This window comes from Macrosteles quadrilineatus, unplaced genomic scaffold, assembly GCF_028750875.1.
Source record: "Macrosteles quadrilineatus isolate MER2022 unplaced genomic scaffold, UCM_ALF_1.0 Scaffold_1__1_contigs__length_201487025, whole genome shotgun sequence".
Lineage (NCBI taxonomy): Eukaryota > Metazoa > Arthropoda > Insecta > Hemiptera > Cicadellidae > Macrosteles > Macrosteles quadrilineatus.
Genome location: NW_026542594.1, coordinates 32,048,615 through 32,076,266, shown reverse-complemented (window position 1 = coordinate 32,076,266; position 27,652 = coordinate 32,048,615). Strand labels below are relative to the sequence as shown.

General features: G+C 36.6%; 1 protein-coding gene across 1 annotated transcript in view; it reads right to left on the bottom strand.

The window, feature by feature from the left end:
• The window catches only part of LOC128982067 (enolase-phosphatase E1), an 88,743-nt gene extending 70,882 nt beyond the window's left edge, over positions 1 to 17,861 (bottom strand). Inside the window, exons 1-2 of the mRNA XM_054401110.1 lie at positions 17,597 to 17,861; positions 1,480 to 1,581 (exon numbers count right to left, since the gene is read on the bottom strand). Of these exons, the coding sequence (XP_054257085.1) occupies positions 1,480 to 1,581; positions 17,597 to 17,695 (201 nt within the window). The 5' untranslated portion in view covers positions 17,696 to 17,861. The remainder of the gene's footprint in view (positions 1 to 1,479; positions 1,582 to 17,596) is intronic.
• Between the last annotated feature and the right edge of the window lie 9,791 nt (positions 17,862 to 27,652).

The following is a 27,652-nucleotide window of genomic DNA, read 5'->3' as shown; positions in this document are numbered from 1 at the left end:
TCAATTTTAAGGGAATACTTAGGGGAGTATAAATCCAGCCCGGTAAATGGAAATTCGCTTAGTCTGCAGGTTTGCTGCGGCGGGAGTATTATAAATTATATAGGCATTATCAAAAATTGAAATTAGTTTTGTCCAACCCTTCCAAACATTTTACAAAATAACCTTGGTAAGTTTGGCTAAAATATGTTCAACCATTATTGAGTTAATGTGTTAGAAAGTTTGCATTGAGGTCGATCTCAAAGAGCTTTGCTTCGCTCAATTATCCTAGCCAATGACACAGCTAGGATCTTAAGGCGGTGACACACTATCGATCTTTTCCCCAATCAAGACCCCGAACCGAGCAGGGAGAAGGGAAAAGGGAGATAAATATCAGCAAAATTTCACTCCGAACATTTCCCTAAACAAGACCAAGACCAGACGAATTCTACCGAGCGCGACAAAAGGGAGTTTAGAGAGAGATGGAGAGTGTGTGCGAGTGAGAGCGCATTAAAAGTCGCTTTTTGAAAACTTGTCGCAAAAATAAAATATTCTAGAAAGGATGCTTAGATATATGTATTGATTTTTATTGGTTTTATTCATTGAAATAACGTTACAGAATGATCATTTTAATTGCCTTTAATAATATTAATGTTTATATTAATTCTGAAAGAATTTAAGACAACATCAATTACCTGCAAAAATAAAATATTCTAGAAAGGATGCTTAGATATATGTATTGATTTTTATTGGTTTTATTCATTGAAATAACGTTACAGAATGATCATTTTAATTGCCTTTAATAATATTATTGTTTATATTAATTCTGAAAGAATTTAAGACAACATCAATTACCCTACTTAATTCACTTTAATATTATTAATTGATTTAACGGCTTCTACATTTTCAACCTTGACCAAACAAACCACAACATTACATCTTAAATGATCATAATATATACCGGCAACATATTACCCACCATTTATTTATTTTACCAATTAAAGGGTCTAATTGCCATATTAAATTATAAATCAACGCTAGCACAGGCGGCCGCTCGGTGCGACGCTCGCGACGGCGTACAGGGCAAAAATGTACCGTGACACACTATCGTACATCACTCCGTATATCGGACCGATCTTTTCTTTGATCTTTCTCCAAAAAACCGCCTCCAGAGCGCTCGTCTCCCTGCTCGGCCTGATGTCTGGTTCGCCGTCTGGATCGGTGTACGGACCCCTGACACACTATCGAGCATGCTCCCTTCGACCTCCCTTCTCCCTGCTCGGTTCGGGGTCTTGTTCGGGGAAAAGATCGATAGTGTGTCACCGTTTTTAGTCAGTAACAAATCTATAAAGATCATCTTGCACCATTCTACACTCATCCTTCACTCATATTTGGGTTAAAATACACACATACAAGCGTCCCCATATTAACTGATAATGATAAAAGGTCAATTCACTGAATAGAATAGTTTGCTGTTTCCTATAAAATTACGACAAAACTTACCTGCGACCTTAGAGCATCAACTATGGCTTGAACAACTTCTGAATCCCAATTCTCTTTTAGATATGCTTCCAAATGCTCCCGGACATAAGGGAAAAGTGTTTCCTGTAAGAGAGATGATTTATTACATCCAACACAATCCTTATTACATGATATAAGAGTATGACTTCATGACATGACTATAATATGGCTGGGTAGCTGAGTGGTTACAGTGCTCACCTAATTTTATGACCTTGTTGATTGACGAAAAGGCAATCACTAGAACTTGTAAAAACCAGTTTCTAACTCTCTTTCTGCAGCCTCCACAACGAATCAACAGTATTCCCCTCCTTTGACTTAATTCATCATGATGTTTTCAACGTTGTTAGAAGGCAATACCGCTACATAACAAGATTGTTAATTATTGGAATACAATAGCAATAGCCTGCTTAACTAATTAGGCTCGTAATTCTTCAGTAAGCAGTGGCGGATTTAGGGGGGGGGGGCTGAAGGGGCAGCAGCTCGGACGACAAATTTTTAAAGGCGGCAAATTTTAGAAGTATGTTTTTTTAGTTTGAAATTTCAAAAATATATTGACTTAAAATTAAAAAAAAATATACTTCATATTTAGGAAAGTAACACCTTAGTCAGAACATTCAACCTTCACTGTAACAGCACACACCAACCAAGCTTCCATCCCTGAAAATAGCCAAGCACTTGTTCGAATCAGCGGACAGCCAAGTGGCGGCCGGCAGGTTGACTCATACTCATTGTCTTGCGAGTTATGCGAGCAATATTAGGTACAGTATCCAGTGAGTGTTTTTGACACATTCATGATACCAGTGCAGTGGTATTAGGTGCTTGAGGTGAAGTTTTAAAGCCCTTATTGTTATCGTTCATTTGTATTCTGTATTTAAATTTAAATTGTGTACATTTTTACATTTATTTACTAGGTATTGTCAGATGGTAGGCTATCAAACGTTCTTTCGTCTCTTTATATACTAGAATAAGCTTATTGAGTAATCTATATATATATAATACGCTAAGCCGATTTTTGTGAACAGAACTCCTCCCTCATTTTTGGACCGATTTTGATGATTAAGTGTCAAAAAAATTGCCCTGATCTGTAGTTTTGCAAAGTGTTTTTTGTTTTTTGATATCTTTATTAGTTTGGACAGGATTTTCCATCAAAGTTGGGTTTTCTCCCATAAGATTAACATGGGGGCATCTAAATATTGAATTGGAAACTTTGTCTCCACTAATTTGAGAGAACGGCTGGGCGTAGAAACTTGGTGGAGGTGTCCAAAGAAAGGTCTTGGTCTATAGATGAGTTATCAAAAGAAAAACGAAGTAAATTTGCATAGGGCTCTGCCCCAGAAGCCTTTAAAGATGCCTCCACAGATTTGTTTTGTTTACATTTTGGTCATGTGGATAATACTTTTTAATAAAACAGCTGTTAATTTTAAAATTGTATTTTAAACAACACACATTTATTGGGAGTTACTGAACTATCCAAAAGAAGTATTTGCAATATTATTTCCTGATTTTAAAATTGAATTTCTTCCGTCATATGTTGCAATATAAAGTTCCATTACGAAATCAGTGGAAAATCCTTTTATCACAATAACTCTTACAATTATTCATATTATTCTAGGCAGATCATCATAGGTTTATGAGATTATTGTCATTCATGCTTTCAATCTTTGGGTAAATGTTCGATTGTATAATACAATACAAAATAGTACAAGTGCAGAAGGGCACAGTACCCATTTGAGCCATGTCCATATTTTGTTAAATTAATAGTGGTTTACAGCAACTGGATAAAACATTTTACAATATTTATGTAGAAATAATGTGCATGATTTTGAAAGACATTAAGCTGGAAAACTGCAATATAGCAATATACTGCAGACTTTTCAGAGAGGTTACTTCGATGTATTCATTTAGCTTATGAAAACATAATATAGATATGTATACAAATAAGAACTTGAACTCTTAGAGAGCCTTTGAATGTTATTAGACTAACAAAAAGGGTTATGCATGTTTACTAGCACTACTCAGCAACAAAAACCATTCAATTTATCTCTAAAAAATATATTCTTAAAGTGCACTGAGCAGCAGCTTTAAAAAATATATATGTAGCTTACCCATATGGTTACAAAACGCTCAAACTCCCATTGTGACATTTATAATTCGGCTTATATTTCTTCAACAGATAATTCATCTGCAGAAGACTTTTATTTTGCTCTTACCCTGTGTCTATGTCTAATAACATCCAAACTCAGAAACCTTGCCTAAAATGGTACCTATCTTGACAAATTATTTGCAGTGGCCTATATTACGGACCGTGGCCTACTGGGTTTGTAATATTATTCAAAATAAAATAACACAACATTTTGGCTGTAAATATGGCCCAATGAATAACGACAGAAAGGTCATATTCCTTTTAAACTAGATCATGTCATCCTTTATAAGATACGTTGGTTAACAATGCATGTAAACAAAATATGTATAGTTTCACTCAATTTATCGCAGTTAGATGAATTGGCGTAAACCCTGAAAGTAACCGTCGATTTCGACGGGTTTCACCTAGTATCTATATAATTAATACGCTACATGAAACTTTGTCGGTTCAACTCCTCCGCCATTTCTTAACCGATTTTATCCATTGACGTCTCATTGGAAAGAGCGTGTCGCGTGGATTTGCAAACTGGCCTTACATTTTTGAAAATGTTTTTGCCCTCAGTGGCTTTGAAAGTTCCCATGTTATCCTTATGAAGAACATAATTGTTTACATTTTGATCAGCTGTATAATTTAATTGCTGTTTTATTTTAATTTATTTTTCAATTCAATGAAACGCATTGAGTACATTTGTTTACTATTTGAGTTTGTGTAAACATAACCCCCAAGACGGATCGTGTTAGTATGGTTTTATTATTTTAATATAGGCCTATTCAATATTTTAAGTGTAGGTACATTTTTTTCTGTGTCATTGGCAACCTTATTTTTTAAGGCAGATGTATTTATTTTTATAAATAAACTCTTTTCTCTTTTAAATTTGTGTTTTATGGTTGTTTTGCGTCGCTATGACGGATCGTGTTAGCATGATTCTAACTTAAATTTGTGCATTTATTATTGTTTTGTGTACCTATAATTTGTTTATTTGTTGTTTTTTCCTTTTAAATGCCTCCGACGCGACGAAAACGAAACATAGACAGGAGGCGTAATCGTGATAACGACCGCCGCTACAGAACAGTGGCGCGTACTAGGCTTAACTCATCACAGTCAACACCTGACCCCGGACAATCTCAACTATTAGGTTACAAATGCGCCCTAACACTACCCCAAAACGACTTTTCGTTCTCAATTGGCCCTCTATCAATGACCTGTGTTGCCTGTACAGCCAGTGGCGGATTTACCATAAGGCACACTAGGCACGTGCCTAGGGGCGCCAGCCGTTGAGGGGTTGAAGGGCGCCTGGCCGCGGCAGGCAGCGGGTTAACGTGACGGGCGGCGCGACTACGGGCGGCGTGCGTGGCGGCGGGCGCCAGGTGATTATCGATCGGTGAAGATGACTCAAGTTCATGTCCCGACGTGCAGATGCAGACATAATATAGACTGCGAGTAGCTAGCAAGCACTAAACTAGCGTCTAGATACTCAGAGCAACGAGTCGGCTCACCGCCCACCGGAGCAACAGTCGTGGTGGGGAGCGGGGAGGAACGATGACAAAAGGTGATGTGACACTAAAATTGGCTCTCGGTTGGTAAACCAGTTGGCCTACAGATATCATAGAATTCATTTCAACGTTTATGTTGGACTTATTTACCACACAATTTGAGCATAGTTCCAGATTTCATGAATCTATTTTGATTATCTAATCTTAAATCATTTTGAATCAACAGCTTGTGCATAAGCCAGAGAATAATAAACCTGTGAAGGGTTTATCAAGAGTTCTTCAACCTAATAACTTCAATTACTAAAAATATGTTAATCGTAAGATAAATCTGAGAATTTAGACGCTAGTAATTATTCAAAAATAGGCTACCAATAAGTTATGTTACAGCTATAGATAGGTAGATAGATTTACAACAACATATAATATGTTGTTATTTCTATAATTACGATTCCATATTATAAGATGACATAAACAATCATTCTTCGAACAACTTTAATCCTTTCAGTTTAACGTTTATTCCAACCAATCGCTAAAAATCTATTTGCCATTTTCATTTGGTTTACCACATTTGGAATTCAGACTCAAGATGCATGGAGTAAAAGTAACTAACTTTTACCATAGACTAACCAACACAAGTAGACTTCTCATCCCATTGTAAATTTTGAAGCTCGTTTTTCATGTCTAGTTCATGAACGCCACACTGGGCGCTAGTGTCGACGAAATTTTGTTTCTATTATTTTAGGGCTAATTTCTTGATTTGCGCTTTACTGTTTGGTTAAATAACTAGGGGACAAGTTATTGTTTATGATTAGATCGTATTATTTGGTTAAACGAGGTTTTAAATGACTGTATTAACGAGAAACAAATTGTAAACAAAACACAACCTCTACATAAACCGTACAGAACTAACAATAAAATTGTCTTCAGCTGTTCCATTAGGATGAGAAATCTACTAAGGGAGTATGTTTTATCTATGCTTTTACTCCATGCATCTTGATTCGGACTCGCTACAGGGCTAGCAGACAACTAACCGCTAAGAGCGCTACCCATGGTGAAGGTTTGAATTAAGTAATGACATCATAGTTTCTCCCCGCTCCCCACCACCACATTTGCTCCGGTGAGCCGACTCGTTGCTCTGAGTATCTATCTAGACCCTAGACGCTCGACGAGCACTATCAGTAGTCAGTGTGTCATTAGTACCAGTTACAGTAGTACCCTCTGGTGTGGTAGTACCTGTGTTGTATTTCATTGGCATGGCAGTGAAAAAGTGTGGTGGCAGATGTTGTGCCGTAAACGTCATACTAGCGAATGGCGTTTTGGAGTACGAGTCACAATATTGGCCTACCACCACCTCCGCGCACCTGTTTTGCGCATGTCAAGGTCAAAATTTCTTCCCTTGCTACAGGAGAAACAAAGTTATTTTAGTTTCAATATTACGTATAAAACGTTTAGTTGCCTTGAATATTACCCAAGCAATTATAATTTAAAATCCCGGAATTCTTTTAAAAAGACCCTGTATATATATATAGGCCTATATATATAACTAACTAGAATATATATCTACTAGAAATATAATTTTTAGGGTTCTCTGTTGAACTTTTACTACCGTAATTTAATATATTATCAGCAGCCCTATTACGTGAAAACCTAAATTCAAATATATATATATGTATTAATAATTTCATAGAAATAATAAGAAAAACCAAAACAAAACCAATTTAAGCTGAATACATTTGAATTGAATTCTTGTCTCAACAACAAAATATAGGTTTTCCTTAAAACCTATTATATTAATGCAACTTTAATATAAAGTAGGCCCTACTCATATAGTGACTATGTTTTTCCTGGAAAATGCATTAATAAGCATGCCAACAACGGGAAGTTGCTTTTACGCTGAAACCTTTCCTCAATCGCGGAACACAAAGGGGCGGCTGGCCGATCGGGCCTAGGGGCGGCGCCGTAGGTAAATCCGCCACTGTGTACAGCGAGGCATTTAGAGAAGGAGAAAACCAATAACGAAGATAAACATGTTCTGAGTTACACACCGGTAATCTTTGAGTTGACTCTTTCAAACTCATTGTAAATATGACTGTTATCCGTTTTGAAATAACTCCTGTAATACATTGCAATTGCTTGAATTCGAGCAACATGTACGCTAGTTAGCAATTAATACACAAACATTAAGAAGCACAGGTCCTATGTTAACAATTTGATAAGTTTAGATTCAGCTTGGTTAGGAAACGATTCACATAAACAGTGTCAGCTGTCATGAAACATTTAACTTTTTAGCACAGAATTGAGAGAGGGAACGAATGATAGTTTGAATATTAAAGAAGCGTTTTTGATTCTATACTGATTCAGTACATACAGTAACAGTATTATTAAAATACTGTCACCGATCATATTTAAGGTATATTCAGTATGTTATTTCAATAACACTTGCATAACAAAATTAGCAATTGTTGATGGCCCAGGGGGCAGCAAATCTTCAAATCTGCCTCTTTCAGTAAGTGAATATATTTTCAAACAACAGTACTACCCCTGTTATAATTGGCAAAAGTATGCATAGGTACATGTTTTAAATAAATAGCTAAAATATTTTATTTTATTTTCCATTTTATAAACTAAGACGCACACTAACGGATGAATAGGAAAAATAATAAATGCACTAAACACGAGTAAAAGCCTAGAATGTGTTTAACCCTTACCACTCTCATTTTAAAGGCCTATGCTCTATGCCCTAGTTTTAATTTATTATGCAGGTCATTAAACCTACAGTAGAACCTTTTTAATCCGAACCCCTGTAATCTGTACGTCCACTAATCCGAATGCCTCATTGCTGTACTCTATACAAAGTACAGTAGTTCTTTATTGTATACTGTATTTAATGTACAGAACTGTTTATTCAATACGTTTACTACTGTATTAAATAAACACTGTATTTTACTTCATAAAGCATTTTTTTTTCACTTTTCCCGTACCACGATCCATTTTAGCCACGTTTTAGCTATTGTTATGTAAAAACAACAATATGTTCTGTAATCCGAACTATTCAATAGCCCGAACTACTCCCGGTCCCAATTAGTTCTGATTAAAGAGGTTCTACTGTACCAGTATTTCAACTTCCAACTAGCAGCTACCAGTGCCTTGCCACAGGTCAGTATGCAAAAGAGACAATGTTGGTTCTTTGAAAATGTCTTAAAAATGGTTTCACACCTACCATTTAATTTAGAAACGAAATTGAACTGTATTACTTAGCTTTATAAATATAAACAAATTATATACAAATTGAAAAGCAAACAAATAGGATGATTTTGGAACATCTCATACAGTTAGCTATTTCCGTTATATGCCTATTTACATAAAATACAAACATTCTGCATTTTTTACAAAATTCCCATTTAATTCCTGGAAGATTCTCATCGACATTAAATTACCGGAGTTCCTGGGATTCTCATTGCGTGGACACCTTGAAGGGCCACTGTAGATGAATGAAAAAAAATCATATCTTAAAAAAAAAAATACTATTTTAGAGTGATTTTATTGCCCATCCCTTTTCAATCCCATGCATAGTTTACAACTTACGTTAAGTCTTTTACCCCATTACTTAGACAGGGAGGGGGTACTTTTACCAATTTCAGCTAAAAGTATGTTGTGGTCACTTAGAATGTTTATATCTGATCTCACTCTGATTATATTTGAATTAGGCTCTGAGATAACATAGTCAAGTTGAGTGCTTGTTGTCTCAGTAACCCTGGTCGGGCCTTCAAACATCACTTGTAGTTCGTAAGTATTTATTAAATCTAACAGGCAACTCTTATTTATAGATTGTACCAAATTATCAATGTTTAGATCCCCACATAATAGCAATGGTAAGTTATATTTGCTTCTTATTAGATTCAGTGCTTCATCCAGTATATCCAGAAACTCAATAAACCTCTCTTCAAAAGGTGGGCGGTATAAATTTAAAACAATGAACTTGAAATCACTGAAAGAGACCAGCAAACAACAGCCTTCAAATACCCCCTCAACACTTAGAGAATTAACTTGTTTAATTTCACTTAGGCCTACTTTTATTGCAGAGTTGTTTTTAATGAGAATAGAGGAGCCTCCTCCAACAGTATGGGATCTGTTATATTCTGTTTTTGTATCATAGCCATTTATTTTAAATGTGGATTTCTTATCTTCAGTTAGCCATGTTTCTACTAAGCAGACTAGGTCGGGGTTATGTTCATCCAATGTTACTTCAAAGGCATAAATTTTATTACATATAGATCTTATATTTACAAATAGTAATTTTAATATTTTGGTAACTGAATCCTGTTTAAGCTTGGGCTTCATCAAAACTTTGGACCCACATGGTCTCATATTTAGTTTTTTTGAGGGAGGCCTACTAAGGGTGTAGGCCTACCTTGGTTCCATCTAGATGATTTAAATGGGCTCACCAGCACACCTTCAGGCCACATCTCAGCATTCATAAGATTTTCAAAAAACTCACTCGGTATACCCACTTTAAAGGACTTGTATGTTTGATACTTTGTATTTAAGTTTTCACAGTGAACCTCATTAGGCCTACCCTTGCAAAGTTCACTCACAAACTCACGAAGGTCAGAAGTTTCCACATTTGTGCCGATCCTTGATATAAATATCCAAGATTGTCTTGGTGCAGCAGTCAATTTACTTGTGGGTTGGGATTTGCCAATAATTAGCGTAGGTCTGGGTTTTTGATTGTTGGACAGATTTTGTTGGATTTTGGATTTAGGATTCTGAAATTGAGTCCTACTCTTTTTCTTATTTTGATAAATTTTCCAATCGTCCTTGTGTGATTCCTTAGTTTGGTTAAGTTCAGTTTCTTCATTGATTGAAATGATGTCCTCCACGTGTGGTTCCATTTCCATTTTCTTCGGCTTCTTTAGGGCTTCCCGGTAAGAGTTTATACATTTACGTGCAGGTTCAATTTCAATTTGGCTAACATTATTATCTTCTGGTGTTACTTTAATTTCGCTTTTTAGCTCATAGATTTCCATTGATACGGCTGTTAAACGATCAGTCACCTCTCGGTCTCTCTTCTCTACTGCCTCCATCCTATTGGCTAGTTCTTTCATAGCGGCTGAATTGTTTTGTATGCTATTCAGTAAAATATTTAAAATTGAAGATGATTCCTCATTTTCATTTGCTAGGCCAACTTTCATGTCAAGAAGGTCCATAACCATAGGCCTACAGGTCTGACAACACCATGTAACACAGTCAGCAATTTTATTAAGGCACTCATACTGGTCTTTGGAAAGCTTTGCACATCCTAGGTCGTACCATGATTTACATGGGCCTTCACAAAAACAGCTTCACTATCTGGAACTACATCTTTGTAATGTCCACACCTTTCTTCATTTCCAGAGTTATTTCTAGGTCTACTGATTTATTTTTCTTAAACTTACTCATTATCGTTATTCTTCCTTTTTAGGCTTAAGTAGCCTAAGTCAAATTCTAAAATAATTATTAGGCTTCTAGGTAAGCTTTGTCTTGGATTGGTGGCAATTCAGCCTAAGTTACTATTTAAATACAAGATGGTTATTGTTAAATCGGTTGGGTTAATTTAACACAACCTATTTTAACCTGTTTGGTCAAAATATTAAAGCATATTTTGATTAAAAATATGTAAAAATTGTTTCAATAAAATGCAGTTAGTTATGTTTTCTCACAAGAGCCAAGTTGCAAGTTAACTCATTTACAATTGCAATTTGATCATTGAATTGTGAAAACGAATGCAGCTTACGTAATGGCGGCATGTGGTCGTCTTGAGTTGTATCACTGTAGTACTTATGTTGATAATTCAATTAAGTACTGCTGAGATTTTATTAGGTTTAAATATTGCCTGGGAAACTTTTGTGTCAATATGTAATATTAAATTTGTATATTCACGCTCTGGAATGGAATAAAAATACTGAATATAAGAGTTGAATGTGAATACGGCTTGAGTTGTGCAATGGCAGCGGATGGTCGTCTGAGTTTAATTACTATTTGTTGGAAAAATAATTACTGTAGAGATGCGTTTAGGTATTAAAACTGTGCTAAAATACTTTAACTTTCAATAAGTTACACTAAATTTGAGTTAAACCCGCACTGAATTAAATAAAATACTAAAATATGAAGAGCTCTGAACTGAGAAACTATAACTGCACTAGTCAGTAGTGCCAACCCTGACTCAAGGGCCACATTGACAATATTTTGAGGAAAGGCGGGCCGGACCGTCAATGGTGTAGAAAGGTACCGTAGCTCCCCTCTAAATAACCCACAAAGAGGTAGTTTTCTAATTACATCCTTAGAACCCCAGTTAACCGAAATAAAGGGGGGAGAACTGTTTCGGATAACCAATTTTTCGGTTAACCCCTCATATGCTATTAAATAGCCTATGGAACTTATTACCACACATTGGATTGGAAAATTTAATTTAAAACAATGTTTTTATAATAGGCCTACAGTATGGTATTTTATATCAGCTAAGACAGAAATGTTACAATGGTTTAGAAAATACTTTAAAAAATCTAAGCAACTGAAGTTAATAAAAAGCATTTTACATTATCTTACGTAACTTATTACTTAGGCTATATTTTAGCCCTGTACTATTTTATGGAACCTCGGTTAACCCAAATTCGGTTAACCGGGGTTTTACTTTAAGAGCCCAGCAATGAAGTTTGAACATTTCTTGCTGATTTTTTTGCCATATCACAAAAAAAATCCTACCTTTAGACCTTTTTTTAACCTTTAGACTAACCCTTTCAGACCCAGCAAACTCATTTGTGTAGGTAAATTTTTCAGTCCTGACAACCTAACCAACACGATTGTGTAGGTTAGATGTTTATTTGTTTTTTTTTTTTAGTTTCTGGATCTTTCTGTTGCTCAGACCTGTACGCATCGATTGTGCAGGTTATGGAGATCAGCTGGAATTTTTGTTTTTGAGTTTAAAAGGAGTGTAAAGCTAAAATTAAGTTTAACAGCAATCTTTAGGGAGAATTTTGTATATTTGCCACTTTAAGGTCAGCGAAATCAGGGTTAAAGTTTGTTGGTCCTGATCCTTAGGAGTGTTTTCAATTCAAAGGTTCATTTAGCTTGAAAGATCTGTAAGTTAAGATAGCTAAACCACTAGGCACATGCTTAAACAGCTAATTTTCTCATATTGGAACAAACGTGGAAAGTGTAAGAGAGGTTTAAGTTTTACTATTATTTTAACACTTATTTAAACAGGGTATTTAGGTATCTAACCTGGACACCATGAATTGTACTTCAATTCAGCATGAACCAAGGACTACACAATGATCACCAATAGCCAATAAGTCTCAATTCATTGACAATGTTCCATTGGTTCTCTTTTTAACATCATAAGTTATGTAAGTACCGGTAACTTAAATAACTTAACGAGCATCAGCACTTGGTATGATCACAGGAATTTTACTGATACCGCACCGCAACAGTGCAGTCGCGATTGCGGAATCGCTGAGAAAGAAAAATATGGTCACGAGCGTGAGTGACGACCACGGTATTTCCGAGTTGCCGTGATCGCAAAAACGATCACGTTATCGCCAAGACCACAACAATTGATTACGGTTAACTTATTGCCACGACCCGTGAGTGATGATCGCTGTACCGTATGGCCGAGACCACAAAATGTGCTTGCGAGTGTTGCTGTGGTTGCGAATGACGATCACATTATTACCGAGACAGCATTTAAGTTACTTACATAACTTAACATTTATTCACCGGTGTTGCAGCGACCTTGAATGACTAAGTTAAGTTATCATGGTATCACCGAGTTTCCGCGGACTGAGACATTTAACTTACTCACGAGTGTTGTCACAACTTTGACTAAGCTTAGCACTGGTTATCACCAATTACTTACTGTAAAATTAATTACAGGCCCGTGGGCCATAGGTTGGAGACCCCTGGTTTGGATTGTGAACGCCAAGATAACTTAACTTAGCCTAAGTTACTGACGCTCAGTTAGTCTAGATTGGTAGGCTAACTTAGTCATGCCAAGAAGAATGCTCAGGGTGTCCACAAAAGATTTGTCATTAATTTCCATGACTTTCCATGACTATCCATGACCATTTACCATTGATTTCCATGACTCACAAACTTTACACGCAAATTATAATATAACATACACACACAAATAATCTTGCCTTGACATGTTATTTTGCAGAAAATACTGAATATGTAATAACAGATAACAATGGAGTACAATAGGTACAACAATGAACTAAAACAAACCGAAAACTCATAAAATAATTGAGCGGAGCGAGCGAAGCGAGCGAAGCTCTTATACGTCGACTTTTATGCATTTCGTAATACGCAAACTCCTCCTAGACGGCTGAATCAATCGTTTTCAAATTTTGCATGGTGATAAAGACCATATCGGTGAGTGCCAACATCTATATAGCGTTAAAAAAGTCTCTCAGGAATCCGTAGAAAAATTAACTGAAAATCACATTTTTTTAACATTAGTCTTATGGGTTGCTAGGTAACCATGTTGGCTGAATTAAATAACAAGTAAAAAGTAAACAAAAGATTTGAAGTTTTAGCATGTGCTCATAATAAGCCAACTACCCACAGTATACTAGGAAATTACAAATACAGTACAAAAGGAAAAACATCACTTGTTAATATTGAGCAAAGATTATACTTAAGATTACTCGATACATTGTAGTCAAGGGTAGCAGTGCGAAGTCTAGGATCTGTTTATGACGAATACATTAAGGTATCTGCAATCCTAAAATGCTATGGGAAGGGAAGGAAACAGGTCCGTGACGTAGGAAGTAGTGAAGGAAGTAGCATTGCCTATACTAATAGGCAATCATAAAATGCTATGGGAATAGAGGGAAACAGGTCCGTGACGTAGGAAGTGATGAAGGAAGTAGTAAATGCGAGCAGTCCGGAGTGTGGGGACTGTTTATGACGATAAGATTAGGGTATCTGCAATCCTAAAATGCTATGGGATGGGAGGAAAACAGGTCCGCGACGTAGGAAGTGGTGAAGGAAGTAGTCAAGGCGAGTAGTCCGGAGTGCGGGAACTGTTTATGGCGATTAGATAAGGGTATGGGCAATCCTAAAATGCTATGGGAAGGGAGGGAAACAGGTCCGTGACATAAGAAGTGGTGAAGGAAGTAGTCAAGGCGAGCTGTCTGGAGCGTGGGAACTGTTTATGATGATTAGATTAAGGTATTTGCAATCCTAAAATGCTATGGAAAGGGAGGAAAATAGGTCCGCGACGTAGGAAGTGGTGAAGGAAGTAGTCTAGGCGAGTTGTGCGGAGTGTTGGAAATGTTTATGACAATTAGATTAAGGTATCAGCAAACCTAAAATGCTACGGGAAGGGAGGAAAACAGGTCCGCGACGTAGAAAGTGATGAAGGGAGTAGTCAAGGTGAGCTGTCCGGAGTGTGGGGACTGTTTATGACGATTAGATTAAGGTATTTGCAATTCTAAAATGCTATGGAAAGGGAGGAAAATAGGTCTGCAACGTAGGAAGTGGTGAAGGAAGTAGTCTAGGCGAGTTGTCCGGAGTGTTTGAAATGTTTATGCCAATTAGATTATGGTATCAGCAAACCTAAAATGCTACGGGAAGGGAGGAAAACAGGTCCGCAACGTAGGAAGTGATGAAGGAAGTAGTCAAGGTGAGCTGTCCGGAGTGTGGGAACTGTTTATGACGATAAGATTAGGGTATCTGCAATCCTAAAATGCTATGGGAAGGGAGGAAAACAGGTCCGCGACGTAGGAAGTGGTGAAGGAAGTAGTCAAGGCGAGTAGTCCGGAGTGTGGGAACTGTTTATGACGATTAGATTAAGGTATCTGCAATCTTTAAATGCAATGGAATGGAGGGAAACAGATCCGCGACGTAGGAAGTGGTGAAGGAAGTAGTCAAGGCGAGCTGTCAGGAGTGAGGGAACTGTTTATGGCGATTAGATAAGGGTATGGGCAATCCTAAAATGCTATGGGAAGGGAGGGAAACAGGTCCGTGACGTAAGAAGTGGCGAAGGAAGTAGTCAAGGCGAGCTGTCTGGAGCGTGGGAACTGTTTATGATGATTAGATTAAGGTATTTGCAATCCTAAAATGCTATGGAAAGGGAGGAAAATAGGTCCGCGACGTAGGAAGTGGTGAAGGAAGTAGTCTAGGCGAGTTGTGCGGAGTGTTGTAAATGTTTATGACAATTAGATTAAGGTATCAGCAAACCTAAAATGCTACGGGAAGGGATGAAAACAGGTCCGCGACGTAGGAAGTGATGAAGGAAGTAGCCAAGGTGAGCTGTCCGGAGTGTGGGGACTGTTTATGACGATTAGATTAAGGTATTTGCAATCCTAATGCTATGGGAAGGGAGGTAAACAGGTCCGCGACGTAGGAAGTGGTGAAGGAAGTAGTCAAGGCGAGTAGTCCGGAGTGTGGGAACTGTTTATGACGATTAGATTAAGGTATCTGCAATCTTTAAATGCAATGGAATGGAGGGAAACAGATCCATGACGTAGGAAATTGTGTAGGATGTAGATGTGTGGATTTATGCATCTCCAATACTACGGTGCTTTCAGAGTGAACTAATGATTTTCCCCGAGCAAAGCTCGGTCCCTAGGTACTATAATCAAATGACGACACTAGCTTAAGGTTCGTGACGTATGAAGAGGTTAAGGAAGTAGTAAAGGTGAACAGTCTGGAGTATGGAAACTGTTTATGACGATTAGATTAAGGTCACAACGTTCCTAAAATGCTACGGAAAGGGAGGGAAACAGGTCCGCGATGTGGGAAGTGGCGAAGGAAGTAATAAAGGTGAGCTGTTCGGAGTGTGGGATCTGTTTATGACGATTAGATTCAGGTATCTGCAATCTTAAAATGCTATGGGAAGAGAGGGAAACAGATCCGCGACGTAGAAACAGGTGAAAGAAGTAGTAAGGCGAGCAGTGTGGAGTGTGGGAACTGGAAACCGTTTGTAGCAGTTTTAATGTATCTGCAATGCTGAAATGCTATGAGAAGGGATGGAAGCATGCCCAAGACATAGGAAATTGTGAAAGAAGTAGTAAAGTCTAGCAGTACGGACAGTGGGGATGTTTGTTGCAATTAGATTAACGTATCTAAAATACTAAAATGCTATGGAAAGCGATGAATACAGGTCCACGACGTAAGTGGTGAAGGAAGTAGTAAAAGCTGGCAGTGCAGAGTGGGGGAACCGTTTGAGCAGATGGATAAATGAATTTGTAATACTTAAATGCTATGAGAAAGGAAGGAAACAGGCCAATGACGTAGTAAATGGTGAAGGAAGTAGTAAGGCTAACAGCGCAGAGTGTGGGAACTGTCTTTGGCAATTAAATTAATGTATCTGCAATCCTAAAATGCTATGGGAAGAGAGGGAAACAGGTCCACGACGTAGGGTGTGGTGAAGGAAGTAGTAAAGGTGAGCAGTGTTGAGTTTGGGAATGGATTAATGTATCTGCAATGCTAAAATGCTACGGGAAGAGACTGTAGACTGTAATATGTTAAAATGATTACGAAGCACAAATCGATACATATTTTCGATACATGCAATCGTTTACAATCGAAATTTACAACTGAGTTGACAACAGCTGATTTTTACTCCATAGAGGCTAAAAACGATTTTTACTCCCTAAATATTAAAAATGCTACTTTAGACTCGCAGCGCATGCATGAAAAAATACTGTTTTTACTGCAGTAAGACAAAAACAATATAATATGAACCCTTGATGACTCCGCTCAATTTTGTGGATGCCTCTGCGAACGCCACCTAGTACAACTGTAATAAATTGAATTGTCGAACATTTGTGAAAAATCCTGAAAAATGCTACAACAGTCCGGGTTACGGCTGGCTAGAGCATTGAATGGTCCCCTCAAATCCATCCATAATTGGAAATTTCCATGACTTTCCATGACTTCTTGCCTATTTCCCTGACTTTCAATGACCAAAACTTTTTTCCATGACTTTCCATGACTATCCCTGACTTTCCAGAATGTGGACACCCTGAATGCTTAACTAGCCTATTAAGTACTATCAAATTATATGTAGCCTATAATTGATTAGACTGAAAGTGGTAGGTAGACTAACAATTATTTATAGCTTGGTCCTAATTCTGCAGTTCTAGGCTAGGCCTAAGTTACTTGAGCCTAATGCACCCTCTGACTTAAAGTTTAGGCACTAACTTAGGCCTAGTTAATTTGTTTGTTGCAGGCTACTTAACTTCAATTAATAGGCTTATATGTATTTTTACAGCATTTTGTAATTTATTATGACGAGACTGATAGCCTAGCATGTAATTTGTTGAATGGTCAAATAAATAAATTATTGATTCACTCGTTAGGCCTACTGTACCAGTACCTAAGTTATATTGTTTACCACTTAACACAGGTGTGGCCATTAGACTAATAGTAAGTCAATAGTTATTAGTACATAGGCCTACGTAGGGAAACCTACCTTAACAAAAGAAATAGACGTTGTAGTTCCTTCGATATCCAAGATAACTGTATTACAAGATACAGTAATACAGTTGTTTTCTCTTTTTACACTGCACATTATTCGAGATTATTGAGCCCAAAGTTAAAAAAATTAATATTAAGAACAAGTGAGTTGGTATAGAAATAATTTTAGTAATGACTTGAGATTTAGAATGGTGAAATGAAAATGGTACCGTCCGGACTGCCCTAGCCCTGCCGGGTGTGAAATGGAGAAGGAGAAGGAGAATGGAGAATAAATGGGAATGGAGTGGAGTAGTGGAGATTCAGTCAGATTGGAGAATCGACAATCGATCGTACAAAAGGACAGCTGGAGCTGAAGAAAAGAAGATGACGAGAGCGGAAGTGATTCCAGGCATGCAAAAAGAAAAAGAGAGGAAGTAGTTGCGACAGTCTACATGACTAAAAGCCTGTGTCACACTACGCTACTTTACTAGCAGCTAGCGAAATAGCAGCTACTAAGTAGCGAATGTGACATAGGCAGTAGCAGCTACTAAGAGTAGCGCGCTAGTGAAATTTTACTAGCATGGAAAGTTGAACATGTCCAACTTTCCGTGCTACTAAACTGCGCTAGTGAGTCACGTGACCAACTAGCAGCTATCAAGTAGCGACTGTCGCCCAGTGTGACAGCTTCAATAGCAGACTAGCGGCTACTTGCACCACGTGCTGTCTGCCTCATTTGTTTATTCTCGTTCATTTTGAATAATTTCTGAAGTAATCATGAGTGATCCGAAGTGGGGTGGGGGAGATGTTATTAATTTTTTGAACCTGTATAAAAAATATCCGTGTCTTTGGGACATAACCTCTCTTGAGCTAAACTAGTAGTAGCGGCTAGTGAATAGACGCTACCAAAATAAGTGTGACAGGAAAAAAAGCTGCTATTTCAGTAGCTGCTACTAGGTAGCTGCTAGTAAGTAGCCAAGTGTGACACAGGCTTTACCATTGTCAATCATGCTAATTACACACTATGCTCGCTATATACTATGATTGCTTTGAAGCAGTGAAAGCCAGTTGAACGGAACAATCATATTTCATGGTTTTCAATACATCAATAAATAGATAAAATTTATAGATACGAGCTGTTGGCCCGTCCTACGTATGGGAATCGAGTATTCAAGTAAAACGGAATAGTTCAGAAGAACATCTAGTTTACACGCACAGTGACAAATTCTGGCAGTTTTAATGGGGGCCAACTACCCCAAAACAACCTAATTAACAATTAATTGTTATTTTTTAGTTGTTGAACTTATTAACAAATGTCACGTGACTACTCATTTCTTCCATCCGATTATAGACCTAAAATATAGCGATATGCATTTTGAATTTGATAATTTTACCATAAAATAGCAGTTGCGTCGATTTGAAAACACATGAAGTGAGATTGGAGACCGACACACACTGGTATTGAGTAGAGTTGCTTCAATTGCATATACCACTTATATATGTACTTACCGCACCTTTACCTCCGTGACCACAGACTGACACCTTACGAGGATTGGCCACCCATTCTCTTCCATCCCCTGTCTCTCTAATTTAGATCCCCGACTGAGGATGTATGTCATAACTTGGTCTTTCCACTTAATTCTTGGTCTTCCAAGTGGTATTTTATCTTGCGGTAATATGGAATATACTTTTAAAAAAGTTGATTTATCTCCTATCCACCACGCATAGCCTGCCCGTCCAAGCCTTTTACTTCTGGTCTTTTACTTTATTTCCATGGTATAAACTAAATAACTTACTTACACAGTTTTTGCATTTACAACAAAACTTGATTAAACTGTTTGAGATGTATAGATCAAAATAACACATTTCCCGATAAAGCAGATCCTTCACGGTAGAAAAAAAATTTTTTAAGTGAAATAGTATGCAGGCCAACACCGAAGAACAATATTTTTGTATACAAACAACTTGTAACATAAACATTTCAATGACAGTTTATAACCAGCTGTTAGTTTAACCAGCACTGAAAATACTTTGAATTGCTAGTGTCGGCTGCTAGACTTTTTAAAAATTGAAACTTAATTTCTAAAAAACTGAAACCCTAAATTAAAATTATGGCTTCGACATTCCCTAGTTCTCAAAATTATCTTTCTTTCAACACAAAAATCATGAAAATCGGTCAAGTGGTTGATTCAGAATCGTGAAATAAAAAAACCCTGTTTCGTTTTAATATTATAGATAATACAAAATACAACTGTTCCCAAACTCTGCACTATGCTAGCCTTTACTAAGGTAAATGCATCAGTCGCTGACAGTGCTCCAGAAGCTGACAGTTTGAGTTTCTTTATAATGTGGTCTCTTAAAAATATGTACACATGATTGCATTGTTAGATGCAATGTTTCTTGATGTTTCTTGATTTGTTTACAAACAAATCAGTGAAATTTTAGCCCATACTCGCTGAATGGTGGTGGTTTGAAAGCGACCCTGTCTGTACAGTACACTCACATTTAGTCGATAATGAAATTGTTAAGAAGGTAAGTTTGGTTTTTTGTAATTTCGCTAAAGCTGGGTTTTCCTAGGCGCGGAGTCGGCCAGCGGAGAGAGGAACGCGGAGAGCGGACTCAGCTTGTCTTAGGTAATTTAATGTTACTGTTTTCCTAGCAGCGGAGCGGAATGCCATGTTAATTTCAATTCCGCTCTCCGCGTTCCTCTCTCCGCTGGCCGACTCCGCGTCTAGGAAAACCCAGCTTAAATTTCTTAAATAGTATTAATGATTAGGCTCATTATTTTTATCAATTATACCTTTGTTGACAATTTTATGATAAAATTGGGGTGTTAGGGGTTTTGGATTTAAAATTATATCAATGTCAGGTTTTGGTACACAAAAGCTATACAAGTTCCACTAGCTGACAGGGAATATTTGCTACTTGCACAATATTAAATTGGTTTTACCCATCGAAATTTGCATGCTATTTATAATTTATGTGATCTCAACCACACCTTAAAATGTCATTATAATAAAGAAATAAGACCCCATAACTACTTTTAGCGAATTTCCCTATTGGAAATAGAGCTATTACCGTAGGTCTCATGGTAAGACCTAAGCCCGGGACCTGCATTAACCTAACTAGTTAACCGCCCGTGCTCCGCCACGGGAATATTGTCAGCAATAAAAGAAATAATAATTAACAAATACTGTTTATCTTTGTATTTTATTTAGGGATTGTTTGTAAGTTTATATTTGAAATAAATCTATACTATTATATAAAAATTTGATGGTGTCTGTCTGTATGTGTGTTACTAATAGGTGCAAAAACTACTGAACCAACTGGGCTTAAATTTTACAAAAATATAGCTACCATACCAAGGACCATTATAGGACTATTCACATTTCGATACTGATCGTAGGCGTCTTTGGCTTTCACCGGTCTGGCTTTAACTTTGGCTTTAAACCCCTTTGGCTTTAAAAGTTCTGAGGTGAACATTTTAAAAGTAAATATTGATTGGTCTCCATGGCTGCGATGAGAACACTAACAATGTTTGTTTACATTTGCTTTGACATTTAAATGTAAACAATGAACTGCTAAACTGCATATTTCACAATTTCAGACAGCTGATACAAAGCAATAAAATATAATATATTCCATAACTATGAGGTATGTTTATTTTAATCTAACCTTTTATCATGGATTATGTATTCTAAAACTATGTCAACGATTATAGGAGAAAAGATTCTATAACCGTTGCTGTATCAACTCCGGCTCTGCTTTGGATTTCTTAAAGCGTCTAAGTTATGAAAATAATGTTATTGATATGTTTTCATGGAAACAGTATGAAAATATGTTTTGTATGAATTTGGAGGCTACTTTAAATAAATTCTAACTGCTTAACATGTGTTATATTAACTTAACATAACTTGTACATCACATTGTTTTTTATGTGTATATTTAGGTAAATTAAGTTATTATGTTTTGCTAAACCTATGCTTAAATTCGACTAAAGAATATCATCAATAACTAAATTGTACGTCGTTGATTTTTGTTTTCAAAAATCTGTTGTATATGTGTAACTATATTTAATTATCAAATAGTAATATAAAATACTGTTATTTTATCTTAACATAGCTTTCAGTTCACATTTACTTTTATTTGATACATTTATTATTTGTGTTTTGCCACACCACTGATTAAATTAAACCAAGTAAAATATCATAAAACTAAGCAGTACACAGAGTTCTTTTGTTTCTAAAATCAATTAAATATCTCTGTTACTATGTTTACTTAATGGTGAGTGTGAACATGTAAAGGCAATGGACGATGAAACTGATTAAAAGAACTGGTTTGTATAATATTAAGTCGGGTTCTTTGTTGATATTTTTGTAGAGTGGAATCAGAGATGAAATGAAACATATACTGTATTTGCTATTAAATTTTTTAGTCCTTGATGCTTTGATAATCATATTAGTTTTGTCTGCTGTCAGTAATGCTAAATTATTTGTTTGCGTTTCTTTAATATTTCAAAAGACTGTATTGATAAGGCACAGCAACATTTCTAAAGTTTATAACAGCTGACTCAGTTTTGTTAATAATTTATTGTGAGTGGAGAAACTGAAGACGGAAGGATTTGTGATTTAATATGACGAAGAGTGAAATTTAAAAAAATGTTCATTTAAATTTGGTGATTATTATTTTTGCAACTTCAAAATTGAAATTTAAAATGCAAATAATAAATTAAAAGATATGTAATTAAGGAAGATGAAGGTAAATCATGTATGTCAAAGTTTTATTCGAAGATTTGGTCAGTTTTTCTCACATACACAAGATTTCTCTACACAAGATTTAAAATCAATCAAAACCAAAATGATGGTATCCACTAATTACCAGATTTAAAAGTTGTAACTTTAACGTTTCTATTAAGGCCATACAATTTTAATTTTGTTTCTAAAACCGTTGGCGGAGGTGTAACTATTATTTGCAACAGATGTAAAGATTACACTGTTTCTATTTTGTGCCCTCTTCCCGTTGCAAAACACGGGTACAACAGCTAGTAGTTAAATAAATGTAGGATGAAAAATGAGCCTTATTTTGTCACTAGTTTATTTATATCAATTGAATCACATTTTGAAAATAACATATGATTAAATTATTAAATGCATAACATTTGAAACATAGAGATACAACAGTTTCTTCCCCACTAAATTTGATTTATAAGTCCAGTCTTTTCCGTTGCTTTCTCGTTCTGGCTGATTTGAGAGGTTTATTATAACTTCTAAATAATTATCTGTTTGAGGATTATTATGTTCACTGGGTTGAAGCCTGATTTCTGCATTTTCAAGTTGATCATTGTTATCTTCTCTGCGTTGAAGCCTGATTTCTATATTTTCCAGATCATTGTCCTTGAATGTCACGTTCTGTTGTTGCGAACTGGTAATTTCTTTAGGAGATGAGCTGGAGTGTGTTTTGTCTTTTGTTTCTGGCACTGATGTTCTCTTCAACTGATCGATGTGTCTCTTGCCAATGTAACCGTTGTCCAGTTTGACTTTGTAGTGCAGAGCTCCAAGTTGAAAAATAACTTTTCCGAACTTCCAGCCGTCTGAGGAACGTACTAATATTCTCTCCCCCACTTTAAATGAGCGGCTTTACTTGTTGAAAACCTGGATGTAATGATGTGTTTTTCTTAGGGGGTTTGAGAGCATCTAGTTTTGTTCTGATCTTTCGATTTAAATACAGTTCAGCCGGTGATTGTCCGCATTGTAGAGGTACAGCTCGGTAGCGAAACAGTATGTCTTGAATTTGTGATTTAATATTCTTTCGAGGATCTTCAGCACAATTTTTCAAAGATGTCTTTAACGTTTGCACATAGCGTTCCGCTAACCCATTGGTTGCTGGGTGTCCTGGGGCGATAAATTTTTGAAATATGCCTCTTTGTCGGCAAAAGTCTGTAAATTCTTGGCTAGTAAAAATAGTGGCATTATCAGAAACTAGTACAGCAGGATATCCATGTGTAGAGAAGATATCATTTAGAAATTCTATTGTCGTAGCTGTGGATGGTGCGTTTTTGGTTATTCGAACCTCAGGCCATTTAGATTTTGCATCAATCACTACTAGGAAATGGTGTCCATTAAATGGTCCTGCGTAGTCCATGTGAACTCTTTCAAAGTTTTCCTTAGGGATTTCCCAAGGGTGAAAAACTTTTGTTGGCTGTTTTGACTGTAAAGCGCAAGCTGCACATGATCGAACTTTATTTTCAATGTCTTTGTCAATTCCGGGCCAATAACAGTGGAGTCTTGCGAGTCGTTTCATTCTTACCATTCCTATGTGTGTTGCATGAAGCTCTTCTAAAACATGAGAGCGTAGTGATCTTGGAATGTATACACGTTCTCCTCTGAATACAATTCCTTGATTGGTTGAGTAGATTGGATCATTTGCACCTTCTTTTATTTGTTTCATAAGATCTTTCATTCCTGGATCGTACGCAGTTTCTTTTGAAATTGGATCACTCGTGATGTTGATTGATGAGATTTGAAGGATTGAATTCTGTTCTATTTCATCTTCTTCTTTATTCAGTGCTGTGTCGATACCACGATGTTCCGTTGTTTGAAAAGTCCTGGATAGAAAGTCTACATTTTGGTGATGTTCTGCTTTCCGATGTTTGATGTTGTATTCAAATCCTCTGAGGAAAACTGCATAGCGTAAAAGTCGACCCGCTGTCATTTGAGGAACATTCTTTGGGTGAAATATTCGTGTGAGTGGTTGGTTATCTGTGATCAATTCAAACTTTCTTCCATAGAGGTAGTTGAAAAATTTTCCAATAGAAAATACAATAGCGAGTGCTTCGCGATCAAGTTGGCTGTATTGGGACTCTGATTTTGAAAGTGAGCGGGATACAAATGCAATGGGCCTTTCTTCTCCATTGATAATGTGTGATAGTACTCCTGAGATCCCATGTGGGCTTGCATCGCAGGCTACGGATACTGGAAGGTCCGGGTCAAAAGGAACTACCACTCTATCTGAGGCTATTTCCTTCTTGATGTTGATGAACGCTTTCTCACAATCTTTTGTACAGTTGAATGGTTTATTCTTGACGAGTAACTGGCGTAGAGGGTAAGTTATGGTAGAAGCTGCTGGAATGAATTTTGAATAATAAGTTACAAGTCCTAGAAACTTTCTCACTTCCTCTACTGAATTTGGTCTTTGAATATTGAGGATATTTGACACTTTTGCTGGAGACTTGGATATCTTGTTGTTTTCAATAACATATCCTAAGTATGTGATGCTTTCTTGGAAGAATGTGCATTTATTTCTGTTGAGGTGAAGATTGTTGGTTTGAAGTCGCTCCAGACAAGCTACAAGGTTGTTGAAACATTCATCCAAAGTTGAACCGTAGACAATTATGTCGTCAAAGTAAGAGCTGACACCTGGAAGGTCTTGTAGAACTTGTTCCATTACTTTTTGAAATATGCTGGGTGCAGTCTTGATTCCATAAGACAATCTGTTGACTTTTTAAGTACCTTTATGGGTTGATATTGTTTGAACACAATCACTTTCTTCATCGACACCTATGTGTAGGTAAGCTTTAAAGAGGTCGAGAGTACAGAAAAACTTGGCGTTTCTCAGTTTGTGGAGTGTTTCGTCGATCCTAGGAATCGGATAGTGTGAATCGTAGAGTTGAGGGTTGACTGTGACTTTATGGTCTGCGCATAGCCTAAGTGTACCATCAGGCTTAGGCACTACAACTAAGGGTGAACCCCAGTCGCATGATTCGATTTTAGTGATGATTTTGTCTTGTTCGAGTTTGTCAAGATCATGTCCCACTCTATCCCGGAGTGCATACGGTAAAGGTCTAGGTTTGAAAAATACTGGTTTGGATTGAGGTCTTAACTTTAGAGAGCAGGTGACATTACGAATATGTCCTATTTCTGGTGAAAATATTTCTGGAAATTTTGATTCTACTGCAGTAACTAGTTTGTCTGTGTCACTGGAAACTAAGTTTACATAAGTACCGGTATCTTTTGGTCTCTGGGTGTCAAGATCGTTCAAGTGGACTCCAAGTTGTCTTATCCAAGTCCTACCTAGTAGAGGGCTGTACATGTCAGGAACTACAAACAACTGCTGTGTAGATGAGCGTCCATTGTATTCAACCTGAACATTAACTAAGCCTAAGGGTTGGAAAACCTCATTTGTGTAAGAACGAAACCTTATATTTGTACTCTGGATTGTGTTTTGAGGAAGATTAAGTCTATCAAATTGAGCCTTTGGTAGAAGGGTATGAGCTGCGCCTGAATCTACCTCAAACTTTTGTGGTTTCCCATTGATTAGAATAGTTGTGAAAAATTTTTCTGTGTCTGATGAATTGTAGTCAGTTACATTGAGAATTTGAAGTTGCCCTATTCCATAAAGTGAGTTTAAGTCCTGTGAATCATATTTGGAGTAGTACTTATTGTATTAACTGTAGGCCTGGATTTCTTAGAGAGTAGAGTTGATATACAGACCTTGGCTATGTGTCCATCCTTGTCACAGCTTTGGCAGTGAAGGCGTGATATGTTGGTTTTACATTCCCTGGACATGTGATTTGCTTTACCACATCTTAAACACAGGTTTCCAATTCCAAGTGTTGCCAAATCAACCTTATTTCGTCTTGTGGAAGGGTGATTTAGTCTGTTGTTAGATCTGTTGTTGAGGAAGGCTGTCCTTCTTGGTGTATAATTCTGGTGTGTTGGTCTTGTCAATAATTTGTTGACTTCTGCCTGTGACGATGTTTGAGGACTAGAAAAGTTGTTCAGAGTACACAGTCTATTTTTGAAGCTTCAATTGCTATTGCCTTTTCTACGGCAATGTCAAATTTTAAGTCCTTGGTCTGGATTAATTGTTCTCTAATTGAAGAGTCATGAATTCCCCTGATAAACTGTGATCTTAAGAATAAGTCAGATACAGATGCTTCACATGATGTACAGGTAGGTTTGCAAGTTGCAATTTGTTTCCTAAGAGCTGTTACATAGTCTGTTATTGATTCATTTTGTGCCTGGATTCTGGATAAAAACTTATGCTGTTCTACAATTTCATTGGTTTTTGGAAAGTAATTGTCTAATAACTTTGTAATTTCATCATAGGTTTGCTCATTAATACTTTTTGGAGCTGAGAGTGAAGACAAAAGGTCATATGTTTTAGAACCTACACTATTGAGAAAAAGCTGGGCACAAATAGTTTTATCATCAAAAGCATTCTTTATATTTAGGTAATTTTCAAATCTTTCTTTGTATAGTTGAAAAGTTTCTTTGTTTGAGTCAAATTGTTCGAAATTGGAAATTAATGTGATGTTGGATTGTTGAGTCTTTGACATACCTTGAATAGCTGAAGACAAGGTCTTGATTAATATTTCAAACTGTTCTTGGTTCATTTTGAAAAAAATATATAAAATAAACTTTAAAACAAATAGAAAACACGTTAGGCTCTCCTCGTCGCCATTTCTGTTGTGTATTGTAAGTTTATATTTGAAATAAATGTAGGATGAAAAATGAGCCTTATTTTGTCACTAGTTTATTTATATCAATTGAATCACATTTTTGAAAATAACATATGATTAAATTATTAAATGCATAGCATTTGAAACATAGAGATACAACAGGTTGTTTAATTTTTTACATGAAATAGAACTGATAGTTTTATGATAATCAAACCGATATTATTTTAACCAAATAAATGTTTTATATTAATTCGAGTTTTATTAAAAAATAAATAGTATATACGAACTGGGCAATGCTGATAACCTAATAAGCAGCTATTTATGATATTTAGATAATTTGCTCAAGTATATTCCTATATTCGTCGTTTTTTTTTCATTACATTTGTTGTATGGAATAAAGAAAGTCACTTAGCTACATGTAAATCACGCATCAGCAGTTGGTCGCATTTCACGAATCTTTGACCCATACTGTGAGTAAAAGCTGTGTTTACGTCATAGTTATAGGCATACTTTGTTCAATGTTAGAGGGTATTAACGGTCCAATTTGAAGAAAAAAGGAGTCGTGGATTTTAAAACTATGTAGACTACCACTACCAGAAAGATGTTGATTCAAGT